This window comes from Panthera pardus, unplaced genomic scaffold (genome assembly GCF_024362965.1).
Source record: "Panthera pardus isolate Hobbes unplaced genomic scaffold, ASM2436296v1 HiC_scaffold_27, whole genome shotgun sequence".
Taxonomy (NCBI): Eukaryota; Metazoa; Chordata; class Mammalia; order Carnivora; family Felidae; genus Panthera; species Panthera pardus.
In genome coordinates, this window is record NW_026526843.1 from 83,193,090 (window position 1) to 83,214,227 (window position 21,138).

The following is a 21,138-nucleotide window of genomic DNA, read 5'->3' on the forward strand; positions in this document are numbered from 1 at the left end:
GGAATCGAAGGGTGAATCTCACAGATGGATGACAACAGAGAGTGAGCAGAGCCATAGAGTTTATTGAGGGAAAGTACAAAGCTCTCAAGAGCGGGAGGGGTCCTGACTTTATAATAACTGCTGGGGATTTCTGTCCCTGGCTTTTGGGACCTTATCAGAAAGTTTGTGAGACTCCATGCATGGCACCTAGCCCGGGCGGAATGGGAACACATTTATCTCATCCTCTTCTTCCCCAAACTCAGCTGCTGCTGCTGCTGCTGCTGCTGCTGCTACTTTCTCAGCTTCCCACGTGTAGCTGCATTCTGCCTCCCTCAAGGCCCCTTTTCTCTCCCTGCCTAATGTAACCCTTTCCCTACTCACTACCAGTGCAGAGCCTGATGCAGGGCTGAAACTCATGACCTGCAAGATCGTGACCTGAGCCAAAACCAAGAGTCAGAGGTTTAACCGACTGAGCCACCCAGGTGTTGAGAGAGAAAGAGAGAAAGAGAGAGAGAGAGAGAGACAGAAAGAGAGAGAGAATCCCAAGGAGGCTCCATGCTCGATGCAGAGCTTGATGTGGGGCTTGATCCCACGACTCTGGGATCATGACCTGAGCCGAAATCAAGAGTCAGACACTCAACTGACTGAGCCACCCAGGCGCCCTAATTGAGGTATATTTTACATACAGCAAAATTTCCCCCTTTGTACCATACCATTCTCTGAGGCTTGACAAACAAAAATGGTCAGTTGACTGGCACCACAAGTGGGACACAGAGCAGTTCTCTCCCCTCTGAACAGTTCCTTGTGTGACCATGTTGAAGTCAGCCCCTCCCTCCACCCTAAAACCCCTGCTTTGGGTGCTATTCTCATAGTTCTGGCTTTGCCAGCATGCCGTGTAAGTGGAATCACACAGTACGTAACCTTATTATTCAGGCTTCCCTCACTTAGCATAGTGCATTTGAGATTCCTCTATGTTGTATGCATCAGTAGTCTGTTTTTTCATTGCTGAGTACTAAGTAAGGATGTATCCATTTGTTAGTTTATTGGCCAATTGAAAGAGATTTGATGGGACACTTGGCTACTTTGAGTCAGAAGGGCATGCGACTCTTTTTTTTCCCCTTAGTTTATTAAATTATTTGAGAGAGACTGAGACAGCGTGAGTGGGGGAGGAGCAGGGAGAGGGAGAGAGAGAGAATCCCAAGCAGGCTCTGTGCTGCCAGCCCAGAGCTTGATGCGAGGCTTGAACCCACAAAACCGTGAGCTCATGACCTGAGCCCAAACCAAGAGTCGTATGCTTAACCGACTGAGCCTCTCAGGAGCCTTGAGCATGTGACTCCTGATCTTGGGGTCATGAGTTATAGCCCCACACTGGGTGTGGAGATTACTTAAATAAATAAAACTTTAAAAAATGGAAAAAAGAAGGATATTTGGGTTGTTTCAGTTTGGAGTGATTACAAATAAAGCTACTATAATTACTGGTGTGCAGTTTTTTGTGTGAACATGTTTTCATTTCTCTTGGATAAATACCAAGGGGTTGGACTGCTGCATCATGTGGAAAATGTATGTTTCACTTTATGAGAAACCACCAAACTGTTTTTGCAAGGTGTCTGTACCATTTAACATTCCCACCAGCACTGTAGGTGAGTTTCATCTTCCTCAACACTTAGCATGGTCAGGCTTTTTTCAGTCTAGTCCTTCTAATAAGTGTGCAATGTATCTCACTGTGGTTTTTATTTTTCATTTCCCTAATGGTTAATGATGTAGAGCATCTTCTCACAGGTTAATGTCATGTGTATTTCCTCTTTGGTGCAGTGTCTGGTCAAATCTTTGGACATTTCAAAAATTGGGTTGTTGGTTTTCTTTTTTTTTTTTAATGTTTTTATTTATTTTTGAGAGGGAGAGAGAGACAGAGCATGAGCAAGGGAAGGGCAGAGGGAGAGGGAGACACAGAATCTGAAGCAGGCTCCAGGCTCTGAGCTATCAGTACAGAGCCTGATGCAGGGCTCAAACTCACAAACCATGAGATCATGACCTGAGCCAAAGTAGGATGCTCAATCGACAGCCACCCAGGCGCCCTTGGGTTTTTGGTTTTCTTATTGAATTGTGGGAATTCTGTTTTTATTATTTTCTATTTATGTATTTATTTCTTTATTAAGTAGGCCTCATGCCCAACGTGGGGCTTGAACTCATGATCCCGAGATTAAGGGTTGCATGCTGTACAGACTGAGCCAGCCAGGAGCCCCTTATTTACTTTTTGCATTGTAGTATAGTTGACACAAATTGCAACATTAATTTCAGGTGTGCAACATAATGATCGTGTTATGCTCTGCTCACCACAAGGGTAGCTACAGTCTGTCACCATACAGTGCTATTATAATGCCATTGACTATATTCCCTACGCTGTGCCTTTCATTTCTGTGATTCATTCCATAACTGGAAGCCTGTACCTCCCACTGCCTTTCACCCATTTAGCCCTTCCTCCCACCCCCACCCCTCTGGCAACCAACCTGTTTTTTGTCTGTATTTACGGGTCTGCTTCTGCTTTGTGTTTGTTGTTGATTTCTTTTGTTGTAAGGTTCCACATATAAGTGAAATTATATGGCACTTTTCTTTCCCTGACTTATTTCACTTAGCATAATACCCTCTAGGTCCATCCGTGTTGTCACAAATGGCAAGATCTCATTCTTTTCTATGGCTGCATATATTCCATTGTACATATACACCGCATCTTCTTTATTCATTCATCTGTGGATGGACACTTGGGCTGCTTCCGTGTCTTGGCTATTGTAAATAATGTTGCAGTAATCATAGGGGTGCGTGTATCTCTTAGAGTTTAGGTTTTTGTTTTCTTTGGGTAAAGAGCCAGTAGCGGAATTACTACAGTGTATAGTATTTCCATTTTTCATTTTTTGAGGAAACTCTGTACTGTCTTCCACAGTGGCTGTACCAATTTATACAACTGTGGGAATTCTTTATATATTCTGGATACTGGTCCTTTGCCAAGAACTGCATTTTGAAAATATTTTCTCCCTGTCTGGGGTTTACCTTTTCGCTTTTGCATTGTACTTTTATATCTATTATTTTATGTCATTTATTCTTTCAGTGAGTATTTATTAAGAACCTACTATGGGAGCACTGGGGTGGCTCAGTTGGTTAAGCGTCCGACTTCTGCTCAGGTCATGATCTCATGGTTCTTGAGTTCGAGGCCAGCATCGGACTCTGTGCTGACAGTGAGGAGTCTGCTTGGATCCTTTGTCTCCCTCTCTCTCTGCCCCTCACCCACTCACTCTTTCTCAAAAATAAATAAACATTTAAAAAACTAAAAAAAAAAAAAATGGGGCATCTGTGTGGCTCAGTCGGTTGAGTGGCCGACTTTGGCTCAGGTCATGATCTCGTGGTCCATGAGTTTGAGCCCCGCATCAGGTTCTGTGCTGACAACTCAGAGCCTGGAGCCTGTTTGGGATTCTGTGTCTCCCTCTTCCTCTGCCCCTCCCCCACTCACACTCTCTCTCTCTTTGTCAAAAATAAACATAAAATTAAAAAAATAATTAAAAATAAAAGAACCTACTATGTGCCTGGTACAGCTCTAGGTACTAAAAACACAGAAGGAAAGACAACACATACAAACCCCAGTCCTTCAGGGACTTCCCATACTCGGTATTATTATTATTATTATTATTTATATAATTCTTTTAATGTTTATTTATTTTTGAGAGATAGAGAGACAGACTGCGAGTGGGGGAGGGGCAGAGAGAGAGGGAGACCCAGAATCCAAAGCAGGCTCCAGGCTCCGAGCCATCAGCACAGAGCCCGATGCGGGACTCAAACTCACGAACCTCGAGATCATGACCTCAGCCGAAGTCAGACGCTTAACCAACTGAGCCACTCAGGCGCCCCACTCGGTATTATTTGATAGATGATAGAAAACACTAAATTAAGCTGCTGGATATTCCATTTGTCTCCCAGTCCATTCTCCCTCCTTCCCCTGCTCTGTGTCCCAAGAGGTTGACTGTGTGAACTTTATCAGCTGGAGTCTGCCATAGCTGGCTTCCAACTGAGTTGGCCTGAGAGGCCTTGGCAGGTAACTGGACAGTGGGAGGACACAGAAAGCCAGGTGCTCACCAGTCAGCGCTGGGCTCCAGCTTCCCCTAGGGTTCAGGAACACTGTTTCCTTTCCTGCCCTCTCAAGCCTAGGAATGGTCACAGCACTCCTCCACTGCCAGTCTTGAGGCAGCTCAGCAGCGCGATTGGTTTCTTGAACCCTCCTTGTACCTCCGTAAATGGTCCCTTCAAAATTCCACCTGTGTATGCCCTGTGTACCCCGCCTCCCTGGTGGCTACACTCAGGGCCCTGGCTGACTTGACAAGTAGATGTTTATTATTAGGAAGTGCTAAGTGCTGTGAAGAAAACAAGGCAAGATGCAGGGTTAGAGAGGGATGGGGTGCTGTTCTGCATAGTCAGGGAAGGCTTCCCGAGATGATCTTTAAGCAAAGAAAAGAAAATGAAGGGGGCAGCCATGTAAATGTGAACTACCTATATATCTTGGAAAAAGTGTCCAGGTACAGGGGCAATGACAGGTGCAAAGGCCCTGAGGTGGGAATAGTGCTTGGTGTATTTGAGGAACGTCAAGGAGGCTGGTGTGGTTGGAGAGAATTGGTGAGTAGAGACTCTCAGGAGAGACTGGCAGGGAAGGAAAGATTTATACTCATCTGCCAAAGGGGAAAACCCGGGACCTGGGGAAAGGCAGGACTGACCTAAGGTCTTATACTGAGGTCATCTTCACTCAGTCCCCATGGCTTCTCCCATTTCTGGAGGACAGGAGGAGGGCTGGAACTCTACTACACAGAAACCTGGCGAAACCTGTCAAGTGGTTCTGGTGCTGGCCCCTGGGGCCACTGCCCTTCACAGATCAGCCTCATCTCTGATCTGATTCGGGGGCTTCAGTCCGTCCTCACAGCAGCCAGAGGCTTCTGTTACAACCCAAGTCAGCCCTCAGCTCTCCTCTGCTCAGACCTTTGCTGTGTTTCCATCTCTCTGAGAAAAAGCAAAAGTCCTTTTTGTGGCCTACAAGGCTCTCCAGTCCCAGCCCTTGTCACTTCTCCAACTTCACCTCCTGCCACTGGCCCCTGCACTCACTCTGCTCCCACCACACTGGTCTCCTCTCTGTTCCTCTAATGTACCTAGAATGCTCCCACCTCAGGGCCTTTGCACGGGCTTTTCCCTTTGTTTGGATCACTCTTCCTCCAGACATGACTCCTTCTAGGGTCACACTGATTTGTGTATGGATCCTCTCAGGGTCACACAGTCGTGGGGGGACCCTCCCAGGATCAAACATATGGCGGTGTAAACACTCATGAAGTCACTAGATTTGGGTGTAAGCAACCCTGGGGACATACTGATTGGAGTGTGGACCTCCTAGGGTCACAGAGACTAGATTTGGTCCCTCCTGGGGTCACACATTAGGATGTGGAGGCTTTAGGGGTCACCCAGACTGGGATGTGGACATGGCTAAAGTCACACAGAATGGGGTGTGGCTATTCCTCAAGTGTCACAGACTGAGATGTGTTCTCTTAGAGTCTAGGGATTGGTATGTGGACATTTTTGGTGCCATACAGAGTGGCGTGTGGACAACATTGGCATCACACAGATGAGTTTGGACACCTCTCAGATCACCTCGTTAGGGGTGTGGACACTCCTGGGGTCACATGGACTATGATCTGGTATCTTCTGGACACACTCAATCACAACTTTGGACACACTCAATCACAAATTGTGGGGTCTGGGGCACCTGGGTGGCTCAGTTGGTTGAACGACTGACTTCTGCTCTGCTCATGATCTCCCAGTTCGTGAGTGCAAGCCCCACATCAGGCTCTCTGCTGTCTGTGGAGCCCGCTTCATATCCTCTGTCCCCCTCTCTCTGTGCGCCCCCTCTGAAAATAAATAAACTAAAAAAAAAAACACAAATTCTGGGCTCTGGAGATGCCTAGGGTCACAAACTAGGACGAGGACATTGCTGAAGATGCATGAACTGGGAGGTAGCTGCCACTGTGGCCAAATGGCTGTGGCATGGATACTCCTGGATTATCATAGGCTTGGCCATGGACACTCTTGTGGTCACACAGCTTGTGGTGTGGACTCTATTGGGATCACACTAACTGGAGCAGAGATGTCTCTCGAGACACACAGATGGGGGGTGGGCACCCCTGTGGTCACACAGAATTTTGCGTGGGTACTCCTCTGGTCACACTGAATGGGAGATCGTCACCCCTGTGGCCACACATACTGGGATGTGGAGACTTCTTTGGTCCCCCAGATTGGGGGGGGGGGTGTCCTCTCTGGGTCACCTAGACTGGAGTGTGGACCCACCAGTCATTACAGGTTGGTCATCCTGGTGGGAGGAATTTCATACGCCTGTGGTCGTCCTGATGGGAGCACACCTTCACGAGGCCACACAGACTGGGGCGTGCACAACACTGTGCTGGACGCTGTGCAGTTTGGACAACACTGGAGTCAAATACACTCAGGATTGGACATAGCTTCTGTCACAGAAACTTAGGTGTGGACACACTCAGGTCATGGAGACTGGGGCGGGGAGACACTCCTCAAGTGGCTGGACTGGGGCAAAACCACTCCTGGAACATCCCAGGCTGGGCTGCAGACACCTGTGGTGTCCCCCAGGCTGAAGTGTGGACACCTCTGTGATCACAGTTTGACATGAACACACTCATGGTGCCACTGAGACTGCAGTGTGGAAACACCTTTGGTCACATAAGGCAAAGCTGTTGCCACTTCTGGATTCACACTGAGTGGGTAGACAGTCCTGGGGTCACACGGGCTGGGCTGTGGAGGTTTCTGTAGTCAAACATTGGGATGTGGACACGACCGGGACTCATCCGTGGTCATAGAGACACGGAAGAGAACATGTTCGTGGTTCCACGTACTGGGGTGTAGACACCCCCTTGCTCACATTGTTTGGGATGTGGACACTCCTGGAATCATACAGACTGGAGCTTGGCTACTCCCAGAGTCACACAGACTGGGAAATGGACACTCCTGTGGCCACACACACAATATAGTGAATGAATTTGGGGCCACAGAGACTGACGTGTGGAAACGATCCTAGAGTTGTAGACCAGGGAGTGACTCCCCGGTGTCAGAGTTTGGGGCGTGGAGACTTGTTTGACCATACAGCCTAGGGTGTAAAAACCCTGGGAGTCACACAGGTAAGAGTATGCCACCCTTGGAACACGAAGACTGGGTGGTGGCTACTCTTGTGGTCACACAGAAAGTTGATCATCCTGGGGTTACACAGACAGGCTATTGTGTGGACATTTCCAGAGAAACAGGCTGGCTGTGGGCCCTCCTGGGGTGACACAGACTGGGGTGTGGACACTTCTGGCATTTCAAGGTCTGGGGAATGATCACTCCTAGGGGACACTGACCGGGAGGTGGAAAGCCCATGGTGACAGGCTGGGGTGTGAACAATTCTGCAGTAACACAGATGGGGGTATGTTCCTGAGGACACACACTGGGGTCTGGGGATTCCCGGGATCACATGTGGAGGAACACTCCTGTGGTGACAAAGGCTGACATATGACCATTGGTGAGGTCACTGGGGTGTGGGCACTACCACGGACTGACATACTCGGCAGGGGGCACATCTGTGGTCAAATAGATTGGAGTTTTCACAACTCTGTGGTCACGAGCTCTGGGATCTGGACACTTAGAGGGTCACAGAGACTGTTTTTGATTACTCCGGGTATCATACGGACTGGAGTGCACATAACCTTGTGGTGACATGAACTGCGTTGTAGACGCCCCTGGGGAGACGATGACTGAAGTGTGGTGACCCCTGAGGTGACATAGACTGGGGAACGGATATCCATTGTTGTCACACAGTCCAAGGAACTGACAAACTAGTGGTCAGACTGGGGTGTGTGCCCTTTTGGGGCGACACAGATTGGGTCATGGCAAGCCTAGGTTCACAGACTGGAAAATAAACTATCATCACAGACTGGGGTGGAAATACTCCAAGAGTCAGATTAAGGTAAAGGCTCAACTGGGGACACGTGGCATGGGGTACACATACCTCTGTGAATAAACTGGCTTTGGTCACATCGACGGGCATGGACAGCCCTGGAGTTGTAAGGCTAGGGTATCCGCACTCAGGGCCAGACGGGGTGCTCTCGAAGGCAGAGACCGGGCCTGGGTCAGGCTGGTCCTTCCTGAGCCACACACTCAGGGGTGTGGAAATCGCTGGGTCACACATTCTGGGGACTGGGCATTGCTCTCATCACAGGAACTTGCGTGTGTATATGTTGGATGTCACACAGATGGGGGTGGACACAACTAGGGACACAGAGCCTGAGATGCAGATACCCGCCAGGTCCCAAAGGCTGGTGTGTTTACACTCCTGGAAATTTAATTTTTTTAAATGTTTATTTATTTTTGAGAGAGTGAGACAGAGTGCAAGCAGGGAAGGGACAGAGAGAGAGGGAGACACAGAATCTGAAACTGGCTCCAGGCTCCGAGCTGTCAGCACAGAGCCCGACGCAGGACTCGAACCCATGAACCACGAGATTGTGACCTCAGCTGAAGTTGGATGCTTAACCGATTGAGTCACCCAGGTGTCCCTATACCCCTGGATTAGATGGATACTCTTGGGGCGATGGGGATAGGTTTGCACTCCTGGGGCCTCAGATTCTAGTGTAGACATGTTGAATTTGTGCGGTAATGGGTGTGGATATTGCTGTGGTCACATAGGCTGTTGTGAGGACACTTTTGTCATACACTTCTGGGGTCACACTGCTTAGGTGACAAAACTCCTGGGTTAACATTCCATAGTGTGTCCCCCACCCCCGACATCTGGCATTATAGACTCAGTATGGACATCCTTAGGGTCACACAGAAACATCTAGGGTCACCGACTGGGATGTGCGTGGTCCTGAGGCCACTGAACGGAGGCATGGACAGAGAACGTGTTTCTGAAGATACAGGAGTAAAGATACAGGCAGAACCAGGCTCTGGTGAGTTTGTAGCTGGTGAGTTTGTCAGCTCCTGTTTGCTAAATTGTAGAAATTCAGCACTGCAATCAAGGCTTTCTGACATCTTTTTTTTTTTAAATGTTTATTTCTGAGAGAAAGAGAGTGAGCAGGGTAGGGGCAGAGAGGGAGACAGAGGATCCGAAGCAGGCTCTACACTGACAGCAGACAGCCAGACGTGGGGCTCGAATCCATGAACTGTGAAATCATGACCTCAGCCAAAATCGGATGCTTAAACGACTGGGCCACCCAGGTGCCCCCTTTCTGACATCTTTAATAGGGGATCTTATAACCAAATTATGGAAACAACCTAGGTGTCTGTGGACAGATGAATGGATAAAGAAAGTGTGGTGTATGTATTTATATATACAATGGAATATTATCTAGCCATAAAAAGGAAAGAAATCCTGCCATTTGTGACAACACAGATGGACCTGGAGGGCATTGTGCTAAGTGAAGTAAGTCAGAGAAAGACAAATACTGGGAAGTGAAGATCTCACTTACATGTGGAATCTAAAAAAACCAAACTCAAGGAAACATACAACAAATCAGTGGTCACCAGGGACAGGGGGCAAAATGGGTGAAGGTAGTCAAAAAAGGTACAAACTTGGAGTTATACATATAAGTTCAGGGATATAATGTACTTCATAGTGACTAGAATTATCAATATTGTATATGTGAAAGGTTCTAAGAGAGTAGATCTTTTATTTTTTCAATATATGAAATTTATTGTCAAATTGGTTTCCATACAACACCCAGTGCTCATCCCAAAAGGTGCCCTCCTCAATACCCATCACCCACCCTCCCCTCCCTCCCACCCCCCATCAACCCTCAGTTTGTTCTCAGTTTTTAACAGTCTCTTATGCTTTGGCTCTCTTCTACTCTAACCTCTTTTTTTTTTTTTTTCCTTCCCCTCCCCCATGGGTTTCTGTTAAGTTTCTCAGGATCCACATAAGAGTGAAAACATATGGTATCTGTCTTTCTCTGTATGGCTTATTTCACTTAGCATCACACTCTCCAGTTCCATCCACGTTGCTACAAAGGGCCATATTTCGTTCTTTCTCATTGCCACGTAGTACTCCATTGTGTATATAAACCACAATTTCTTTATCCACTCATCAGTTGATGGACATTTAGGCTCTTTCCATCATTTGGCCATTGTTGAGAGTGCTGCTATAAACATTGGGGTACAAGTGCCCCTATGCATCAGTACTCCTGTATCCCTTGGATAAATTCCTAGCAGTGCTATTGCTGGGTCATAGGGTAGGTCTATTTTTAATTTTCTGAGGAACCTCCACACTGCTCTCCAGAGCGGCTGCACCAATTTGCATTCCCACCAACAGTGCAAGAGGGTTCCCGTTTCTCCACATCCTCTCCAGCATCTATAGTCTCCTGATTTGTTCATTTTGGCCACTAAGAGAGTAGATCTTAAAAGCTCCTATCACAAGAAAATAATTTGTAACCATGAGGTGATGCATGTTAACTTACTGTTAGGTATGTATCAAATTCAGTTGTATACTTTAAATTTATATAATGTTATTGTCAACTATACCTCAATGGGAAAATATTACTATATATATTCAAATGAAACAATACTGGGATACAGTAATATATTGACTTTTTTATTAGAACATCAAATTATAAGATCTTCTATAATTCAAAGTAGTGATAAACGTGAACAGGATTTCAAGATGCCTGCAAAAACCTCAACATTAAAAAGGAACTGATTTGTATTGGTGGGAAGGTACAGGCACTGCTTTTAGTATTGTGAATTGTTGCCAGCATTTGTATTTGGGGGTAAAGCTACATTTCAGTTATATTAGTGAAATTTCAGTTCAGTATTAGTGAAAATAAAGATGTAATATTTTCCACCGTTATGTTTACAGATACCCCTGATTTCTATCCGGGTTAAGAATCCCTGTTTTGGGGGTGAATTCTGGACGTAACCAGGATTCCCCTGGAAAGACTGAGAGAGGAGGCAAGACCTGGCTCAAGAATCCCCTCTGCAGCACAGACAGGCGTTCCGTGATGTTTCTTTCCTTGCTGTGTTCATGGTGGTTGTTGCAGGTTCCCACTCGGATGCTCAGGACCCGATGATGAGATTTTTGAAAACAAGTTCATCAATGCCAGTTCTCATTTTCCTGACAGCAAACAGCTTCCGAGTTATATATCAGATTGCCAGCTAACTAAAACCAAGGAGAAAGAAAGTTTTAAAAAGTACATTTCCCACTTTCTTCTGCTGTAATGATCGTTCGTGCAGGTACTAACAGTTTTGTGACTTTTCCCCCATTTCTATTGTGAACCTTAACAAATACACAAATGTTTTATATACGTTCAGTTTAATGAGTGACATGGTGTTATTTTTTTATAGCTGTAGAATGTTCATTTTCATTGCTGTGTACTTCTCTGCTGTGAATATACCATGATTTATTTTTTTAATGTTTATTTATTTTTGAAAGAGAGAGACAGAGTGTGAGTGGGAGAGGGGCAGAGAGGGAGGGAGACCCAGAATCCAAAGCAGGCTCCAGTCTCCAAGCTGTCAGCACAGAGCCTGATGTGGGGCTCCAACTCATGAGCCGCAAGATCATGACCCGAGCTGAAGTCAGCTGCTTAACTGACTGAGCCACCCAGGGGCTCCTGAATATACTATGATTTAATGATCCATTCTATAGTCAATGGATGTTTGGGCTCTATCTAGTCTGGGGGTACAAATAGTGCCCGCTAGGAATTCCAGTACTTATTTCTCAGGAGTGGAACTAGCACACATGTAGCTTTAGACAATGGCTAACAATTTCCCATGGTGGCCATACCATTTTATGCTGCCACTGGTATATATGAGGGTTTCCATTGTTGCATGTTCTTCCAGACACTTAGTATTGCCAATCATCTTAGTTTTAGCTTGCATTTCCCTGAGAGACAGCTTTTGATGTGCTTGTTAGCTATTCTATTTTCTTCAAAAAAATTTTTTTAAATATTTTATTTTTGAGAGAGAGAGAAAGAGAGACAGAGAAATTTTATGAGAGTGAGTGGGGGAGAGACAGAGAGAGAGGGAGACACAGAATCCGAAGAAGGCTCCAGGCTCTGAGCTGTCAGCACAGAGCCCCATGTGGGGCTTATACTTGTGAACTGTGAGATCATGACCTAAGCTGAAGTCAGACGCTTAAGCCACCGAGCCACCCAGGTGCCCCTATAGGAGCTTTTTAATATAGAGGATATTATATATAGGGATGGTAAATAATGTTTTCCCACTGTGATTCACTGTTTCATTTTTAAAAAGGTATCCTTTTTGCTTCTTTTTTTAAAAAAGGATTCTAAATTTCATTTATTTATTTTTGAGAGAGAGAGAGAGAGAGAGAGAGAGAGAGAGAGAGAGAGAGAGAGAGAGAGAATGAATGAATATCCCAAGCAGGCTCTGTGTCATTAAATTAGAGCCCATTAGTGCGGAGCCTGAGGTGGGGCTCGAGCTCATGCACCATGAGATCATGACCTGAGCTGAAATCAAGAGTTGGACGCTTAAGTGACTGAGCCACCCAGGCACCTCTCATTTCTTTTTTTTAACAGAAGACTTGGTCTAAAAACCTGCTATGCCAGTGTCAGAAAGGGACTTCCTCTAACATGACTTCCCGAGGATGAGAAGTCCTCCAGCACAGACAGGTTTAGTCCACTCTGCTACAGGCAAACTGGCCCCTCACTGCTGCCTCACACACCAGGCATGGTTCCACCTCAGGGTCTTTGGATGTGCTATTCCCTCTCCGTGGAACGCTCTTCCCCTAGATAAACACACAGATCCCCTGCCTCACCTTCCTTCAGGTCTTTGTTCAGACATTACCTCAGCGAGCCCTTCCGTGGCAACCCTTTTAAAAGCTGCAAACTGGCACTCCTAGAATTCCTGATTCTCTTTACCCTACTTTATTTAAAAACATATTCAGGGGTGCCTGGGTGGCTCAGTTGGATAAGCATCTGACTCATTCAAACCCCGTGTCGGGCTCTGTGCTGACAGTGTGGAGCCTGCTTGGGATTCTCTCTCTCCCTCTCTCTGCCTCTCCCCTGCTCATGCTCTCTCAAAATAAAAAAACTTAAAAAAAATTTCATATCCCATATTACCTTCATATGTGTGTGTGTGTGTGTGTGTGTGTATAATACACCTGTGTATATATACAATGTTACAATTCAAGCTACAGGGAAATGTGAGCTATAAATGTGTATGTATGTATATATGTGTGTATGTATGTATATATGTGTGTATGTAGTGGGTGTGTCCATGTGTATGCATGTGTAGAAACTCCTGCACTCATAAGCTGTTTTTATTACCTCTTTCCCAATCTAGAAGATTCACGAGGGCCAGGAGTTTTGCCTGTTTTGTTCCCTGCTTTATCTCCCAACCTGGAACAATGCCCAGCAAACAGCATGTGCTTAATAAATGTTTACTCAATGCCTCAATATGTAAAATGCTTAAAGCAGTTCCTGGCACACAGCATCAGGTACTTTGTAAAGGCTGGCTGACTGAAATCTTACCAATCGAAGTAAAAATTTCAAAGGTGAAATTTTACTGAGCTTTTTCTTGAAGGTGCCCTTTACTCAAACTCTTAGATAAAAAGGCAAATTTACCTGAATGTATTAAGGCGAACAATTCATTCCATTGTCTTCCACCTACCCAAGAAAAAGAAAAAGGACTCAGATACTTGCCTAAGCTTTTCCATTCAGTAGACTTGGTCTTACCCACTGATTTTTATAGCTCTTAGGAGGCAGGGAGGAGTGTTTTGGCCCCAGAAACCATGTGATCTGGGCGTAGAACAAGGTGCAGGTAAAGCTGGGGGGGGGGTGTCACTGGGCTCAGGGACACGTGTTTCCAGACCTCAGAGGGCAGCAGGGTGTGGCGCTGTGGAGCAGCCAGGGGCTGGGGCATCGAGTCTACAGTGCTGATGGGGCAGTCCTGGGGGCGGATCTCCTTGGCCAGCCGCCCTTTCTTCTTCAACGTGCAGGCCTCCTGGTACGGTGGTGAGATGGGGGGCTGCGTGGGTGGAGTGTACTTGTACTCTGAGCCGTCCTCCAGCTGCAGGGACACATGGTGGGGGGACAGTGAGGACCTGGGAACCTAGGACAGAGCCCCCATCCACCTACTGTTGGTCAGGCACTCACGTCCAGTGGGTAACTGCGGTCTGAATCATAGGAGCTCAGGTCCCCACAGGTCACAAATGGCACAATGATGCGAGTGGGTCCATCTAATTGGTTGAAGTCTGGATCTGACAAGCAGGGAGAAATAAGACAGGACAGGGCTGGGATGCCTGGGACCAGTTAGGACTTGGGCTGCAGCAAGGGTACGGAGTCTTCCCCACGTATCTACCAGCTACTCTCACACTCCTTCACCAGGAATACTTCATTTGGTTCAGATTACCTCCTTAGGAAAGCCCTCCATGATCACCTGTTCTAAAATATCACCTTCCCCTGCTTTCCTCACACTGCACTTATATCCACCTGCCATTCTACCATACGCTGCCTGAACTCTGTCTCACTCAAGTGTGCTTAAGTTAAGAGCAGACTCTGTGCCTTTTCCCACTGTGGACCAGGCTAAAGACTCTCTCGGGGCAAAATTCTTATGCAGGGGTGCAGTATCCACCTGTGGGCATGACCGAGTCTTCCTAGGCTAGAATCTGAGGTAGGAGGAATCTCCACTGGGGCAGGACTCAGGACAGAATGTTCACCAGACCTGAGAGTAACCCTTAGAGGACCAGGATGAAGGTCCTCCTAGGACAAAACATCCATACAGGGGTGGAATTTCTACCACACAGTGGGGCTAAGGATCATCTTGGGACAGAATTTCAACAAAGGGTAAGTTTCCACCAAGGGGTGGGGCTGAGGGCCCTCCTGAGATAGAAATTCCATAAGGGGGCAGAAGACTCCCCCGGGAGAGGCCCAGGGCTCTGGCTCTCACCGTATGAGTGGTCCAGCAGGGGCTTTGTCAGGTCCGGAAGGAAGCCCGCAGGGGGGTCATAACCCTGACAGACAGCGAAGGCCTCTGTGGGTGGAAGGTGGAGTGAGGGGAGACTGCTGCCTCTGCCCTGCACAGGATGTGTCCCCAAGACGCGAATCCACCTGCCCGGCCTTTCCACCCCACTGACCTATGCTGGAGTTGCGGCTGCTCCTGGGCTTGGCACACAGCACACTGGAGAAGAAGACACGCAGCTGGCTGTAGATCAGGGTCACATCCCGGCCTCGGAAGATCTGTAGGGGGAGGAGGCAGAGATGAAGGCACGAGGGCGGCCCTCGAGGACCTCTCTTGACCCCTCACCAGGTTCTCTGAGACTTACCTTGGCTACAAAGCAGCCCCCTGGCTTCAAGACGTGTGTAGCAATGTTCAGAGCCTGTGGGTGGGACAAATGGCTAAGGCTGAGGTGGAGACGGGCATGAGGGGTCCAAACTGAGGCAGGGGCAGCCAAGGTTACTCACAGCTAGGAGGAGCTGGGCCTGCATATACTCATCAACATCGTGGAGGCCAGTTACTGCGGCAAGAGGAACAGTGTTAGGGGGAGCCATCCAGTTCTGGCCATCTTCCTGTCCCAGAGAAGTCAGAATGCTAAAAGCATATCCCAGGCTCTTTCACTGCTAAGGTTCTGCTTGCAAAGTAATATCTGCCAATTGGAGGCTTATTTTGACCTCCCAACCCTTACTCATTTTAATTTTCAAAACAACCTTACACATAAGTATCATTAATTTGTTTTCAAAGATTTTATTTTTTAAAGTAATCTCCACATCCAACATGGGGTTCGAACTTACAACCCCGAGATCAAGAGTCGCACGCCCTACTGCCTGAGCCAGCCAGGCACTCCTACACGAGTACCATTACCATCACTTCTACCTCCAACCCAGACTGCTCCCCTGAACGCCTGACTATAGATCAGACTCAACATGTCCAAGACCAGACTCCTGACCTGCCTGCTCAAACTCCACTCCTTACACCATCTTCCCCATCTCATCCAATCCTTCCAGCTGTTCCAGCCAAAAGCCTTAGTACCATACACCTTCCATTCTCTCCTCACATCCACGTTCAAATATTAGCAAGTCTGGTCGGCTGTACTTTCAAAAGATCTCCTGGATCAACCCTCTTCCCGTCTCCGCCACCGCTACCACTGTCATCGCTTCCCTGGACTACTGCTGTGGCCTCCTCCTTGCACCCTCGACCCTCACACTGTTCACAGCAGCCAAAGGGATCCTGTTACAACCTGAGTCAGGCATGGCCCTCCTCTGCTCACAACCCTCTCCTGGTTTCCTCCGAGCTCTCATCTCAGTGAAAAAGCCACAGTCCTCACTGTGGCCCACAAGGACCCACACGGGATCTTGCCCTCCGTCACCTCTCTGACCTCACCTCCTACCACTCTCCCCTCACTCTGATCCAACCACACTGATATCCTTGCTATTCCTCATACATGCCCAACACGCTCCTACCTTGGGGACTCTGCACTGACTGGTCCTCTTGCCCAGATTGTTCTTTCTCCAGATATGCCCTTGACATACTCTCACCTCCTTTAGGTCTCTGTGTTAAAGTCAGGGTGGGGGGGCCTTCCCATCCACCTTACTTAAAATTCCAACAGGCACTTCCTGTCTCCTCCTCCTTTTCATTGATTTCCTCATGGTACCACTCACCTCTTCACATGCTACATGGCTATCATTTGTTTGTTTTCCATCTGCTTCCACTAGAACATCAGGTCTATGAGATCAGATTAGTAGAATTTTATTCACAAATATTTTTCCCACGTGTAGAACAGTGCCCGACACACAACGGGCGCTCAATAAATGTGCACTGAATGAATGGCTGATTGAAAAAAAAATGAATGGACACATAGTACAATAGAAATAGACAATTGCAGGTGAGAGATGAGCAAAGGGAAGGGGAGATAACAGACAAAACCAAAATGGTACGGTGTAGAGAGAGAGGCAGAGACCAGGAAGCAGGGGTAGGGAGAAATTACTAGATGCAGGGAACAGCTGAGAGTAGAGGGGAGAGGCAGGGAGTAGCTGAAATAGTGAAGAAGCCAACAGAGGTGGGAGCCACAGAGGAGGACACACACAGGGCCCCCGCCTGGCCTCCCAACCCCTGCTGTTTACCATCGGGAGCCCCGTCGCACACCACTAGGTCCGCGGGGCAGCCCTCAAAGTGCTGGATGATCTCCTTGGCAGTGGACAGCTATGGAAGAGAGGGAGGATGAGTGGTCCCAGGCCCCCTGTCCGCAGCCCTCTTACCCCACCTGCCCACGGCCCTAGCCAGCAACCCTGGGTCAGCCAGACCCTCAGGCTTTGCCGGTCTAAGACTGGGCTCCATCTCTCGGCACCTAGTACTGTCATTTCTGGCTGTCTCTGCGATGACGAGCTGCCGGATCTTGTTTCTCCACTGTTACGCTCTCTCTGGGTTCTCTCAGGTTATGCTCTCTTGCTCTTTCTTTTCCACTCTCCATAGCCCCCAGGTTGGAGGGGCTCTCGCCCCAGATATACCCCAACACCCCCAGCCATGCTCTTACCTGGGTGATGTCCCCTTGGATCTGTAACACACCTGGTAATGGAGCCATCGCCTGAAGGTCCACAGCCACCACATGGCCGGAGCCCTGACCCCTGCAGACAGCATGGCCCATGTCAACCCGGTTTTCACTCCTGGCTCATCCCTGACCTGGCCTACCCTCCCCTCCCGGCCACCCCATCTGGGACTCCACACTCACCCAATTTTCTGGCTCAGCACCTGGCTCCAGCTGCCCGGGGCTGCACACAGGTCAACTGCCCGTGTCACGCCTGAGCACACACAGGAAGGTGTAGTGGTCAGTTGCACCCACCTCCCCAACCCCGAGCCCTGCTAAGTTCACCCCTCTCCCACATTCTATCCATGCCCAACTCCTTTCAAGCACCTGTCCCTCTTCCTACCTGTCCCCTGTCCCACAGACTCTCCACGTCAGCCCACCTACCACAGGAAGCTCTGCAGACATGGCCCACTTGTCCATTCCCTTTGCCCACCCCATCCCCCGGTGACTCGCCCGCCAGGTGGGGACCTTGGAAGAGTTGGAATTCCTCATCAAGTTGTAGCAGCTTGAAGGCACTGCGGGCACGCCAGCCATTCTCCTTGGCCAGGCGGTAGTAGACATCCCGCTTGTCCTTTGATGTCCGTCCCATCTCACACGCTGTTTGCCCAGGGACCTGCCAACAGTAAGCTGATGCCACCCTATATCAGTAACTGGGTGAGTGGGCTACCACCTATTTCTGCAGGGCAGTGAGAACCACACAAACTCCCCATGAGCCCCATGACAAATCACTCAGCAGATGGGAAAAGTGGAGCCCTGTCACTGACCCCACTGACCTCACAAGGCCCGAGGGACCCCATCACTGAATTCTAAGGCTCTACTCCTCCCTCAAAGATCCCCCCACTCACCTCACAGATCCCCCAAACCCAACACTTCTAGATGACCCATTACTGACCCTGTTGACCTCCCACTGCTGCCACCCATGCTGCACACACTTAGCCCCACAACTCTCATTTTGAACCCTTCTCCACCCACCATTAACATCTCACTGACCATCTCCCCAGCTGTCTTCATGGCCCCTAGATTCACACAGCCCTATCATCCCGCTGTCAATCCCTTGCTTTCGCCCTCGTTATCCTAATACTACCTCCTTGTACTCCTCACCCCCTTAATCTCTCTCCACACCATTCCCCATTAATCCCAAAATGATTAGGTCCCCAGTAACTCCTTTATTACTACATCTTTATCAACCTCCATTAATACATAGAGGATCATGGCCTATTAACTCCCCATTAAGCTCTCGGTGACTATGATTTATCAGCTCCCATTAACTCAGCCCTCCAATTGATCCCTCATACATCACACCATTAGTCACCTGTAATCCCTTCATTACCACGTTAATCCCTGATGACCATCCATCAGTTCCCCATTCTCCCTCAATGCCCACCTTGCCCCCTCAAATAATCACTTTTTTAAGTTTTAAATTTTTATTTCTTTTTTTGAGAGCGAGCGAGCGCACAAGCCAGGGAGGGTCAGAGAGGGAGGGAGACAGAGATTCACAAGCAGGCTCCCCGCTGTCAGTGAAGAACCTGTCGTGGGGCCCGAACCCATGAACTGTGAGATCATGTGAGCCAAAACTAAGAGTCAGATGCTTAACCAACTGAGCCACCCAAGCGCCCAATCAATCATCACTTGATGACCACACCCAGCAGCTTACTATTACCCTCCCTTTGCTCACTCTGTTCCCATTAATTCCACAATTATCATGCCGTGGTTACCTAAAGCCCGTGACTACAACCCACCTTCAACCTCTCATTCACTTTTCTTTGATCACTGACCCCATTAGTTCCTTGATCATGACTCCCACTGGCCTCTATTATCCCTCCACTGCTTCACCATTATCCTTTTGATTACTATCGCCTGCCGCTCTTCATGAACCTGTTTAATACCACACGTCCAGCAATCCCTCAGGGATCACAGATCACACCCCATCTACCTCCAATTATCCAATTTCTTTCTAGTTGTCCATTCTACCATCCCTTCGTTAATCAATGAACACACCCCTGCCCCCGTGAGCATGTTGACTAAAACACTCCTATTAGCCCCCCACTGATTCCCCGGTAACACGCCCATCAGACCTTCATTACTCTCATGCGACCTACCCGCCCCCTCCGTTAAACAGTCCTCTGGCCACACTCCGGATCTCGCATCATTACCTCAATGTCCATGTCCCCATTGGGACCACCGGACGCCACTCAAGGAGGCTCCGCCGATATCTGGACCCCTGAGCCCCCACCCTCACCCCTCCGTCCACCCCGCACAGCGGTTCCCTTCTAAAGACAAACCTTGGGTCTGGAGCCCACCCGGCACCAGGCGCCCAGACTACGCGGCTGCAGCACGGAAGGCGAACTTCTCTCTTTCCCTCGTCGGCGGGACAGAGCAGGTGTGCCTCAACCGTCTCGGCCTGGACCCCCATCCTCCGCACCCCAGGGCCTACCTTAGCTTTCGGAGTGGGGAGAAGGGGGACGAAGGAGACCGGTCCGTGAGCAGCCCGAGCCTCGGCGAGAGCGCACACCGGCCAGAAGTCGCAAGGCTGATTCAATTTGTGTTCTCAGTCAACCCGAATGCCTGTCGCGCATGCCTAAGGGCCCCCACAGCGTGGGGGGCCTGTCATCGCGGAACGCGAAGGCTCCGGCGCGACGCGGGGCCAACCTGAACGTACGACGTGAGCCCCGTCATCTTGTGTCGACGTAGCCGGTCTCGCGGACTGCCGTTCCCAGCATGCAACGGGCAAGACCCAAGCCGCTGAAATCGCGCACCGGGACGCCGAAATGTCGCGAGGCTCAAGAACGGACCCTTCTTGTGTTCCAAGGCTAAGATCGCTTTACTCCCCGCCCCTCGTGTTTTTGGACCATCGGGTTCACTGGGGACTACATTTCCCAAGATGCAACGAGCACGACGGCACCCATTCCTTTTAGGCGTGGCGCGAGGTGAAGTTACTGCTAGGGTCGCAAACGTGAGAGTGAGCAAAGTGCGTTAATTTAGTGCGCGAAATCGCTGAAGCCGCTGTGCGCCAAAATTCGAATCCACGTCAGCCAATTCATAGCGCTGCTTCAGTTGTACCCTTTCAGAACTTCAGTTTCTCCCTCTGTAAAATGGGGATCACTAATATAGGCTTCACAGAGTTATTGGGAGGATTAAATGCGTGTACTTTAGCACAGCGTCTGTCCTTTTGTAATTCTGTGTTCTTCAAACGTTTTGAACTTCAACCCACAAAAAAAGATCATGCGACCCAGTGCACAAGCAAATAGAATAATGGAAACATTCATTATAGCGTTTACAATGTGCCAAAGCACCTAAAGTGCTCTCAGTGATGTGCTGGTAAATGGCTAACAAGCGATTCTCTGGGCGGGGGGAAAGGGGGGGGAAGCCCTGATTTCTCACATTTGCCAGGTTTACATGGTTTCCATAGTATCGTCTTGTCAGATTTTAAATTACCAAAGTGTAGTCACGGAACACAGAGTTCGGAAGAGATGGCGGTAGTGCACCATTATGTAATATTTCTACCATACAGTTCAAATAGGGGTAAATTTCCTCAAGAGCATAAAGAATGAAAT

At 48.6% G+C, this 21,138-nt stretch overlaps 1 protein-coding gene across 8 annotated transcripts; it reads right to left on the bottom strand.

Annotated features, from left to right (window-relative positions):
- Positions 1–10,621: 10,621 nt before the first annotated feature.
- FTSJ1 (FtsJ RNA 2'-O-methyltransferase 1) lies at positions 10,622–20,298 on the bottom strand. Of its 8 annotated transcripts, XM_053891658.1 has the most exons (14): positions 20,019–20,298; positions 18,990–19,110; positions 18,053–18,211; positions 17,729–17,798; positions 17,534–17,624; positions 17,124–17,202; positions 15,468–15,520; positions 15,329–15,382; positions 15,140–15,242; positions 14,953–15,036; positions 14,160–14,263; positions 13,876–14,073; positions 13,629–13,670; positions 10,622–11,206 (listed from the first exon to the last, which is right to left on the bottom strand). In XM_053891658.1, the coding sequence occupies exons 3-13, from the start codon at positions 18,171–18,173 to the stop codon at positions 13,638–13,640; spliced, it is 990 nt and encodes a 329-aa protein (XP_053747633.1). In that variant the 5' UTR covers positions 18,174–18,211; positions 18,990–19,110; positions 20,019–20,298; the 3' UTR covers positions 10,622–11,206; positions 13,629–13,637. The 8 variants fall into 8 exon arrangements, with proteins under 8 accessions (XP_053747633.1, XP_053747634.1, XP_053747632.1 ...); XM_053891659.1 differs by lacking the exon at positions 18,990–19,110 and having other exon boundaries at positions 18,053–18,197; XM_053891657.1 differs by lacking the exon at positions 18,990–19,110.
- Positions 20,299–21,138: the final 840 nt, after the last annotated feature.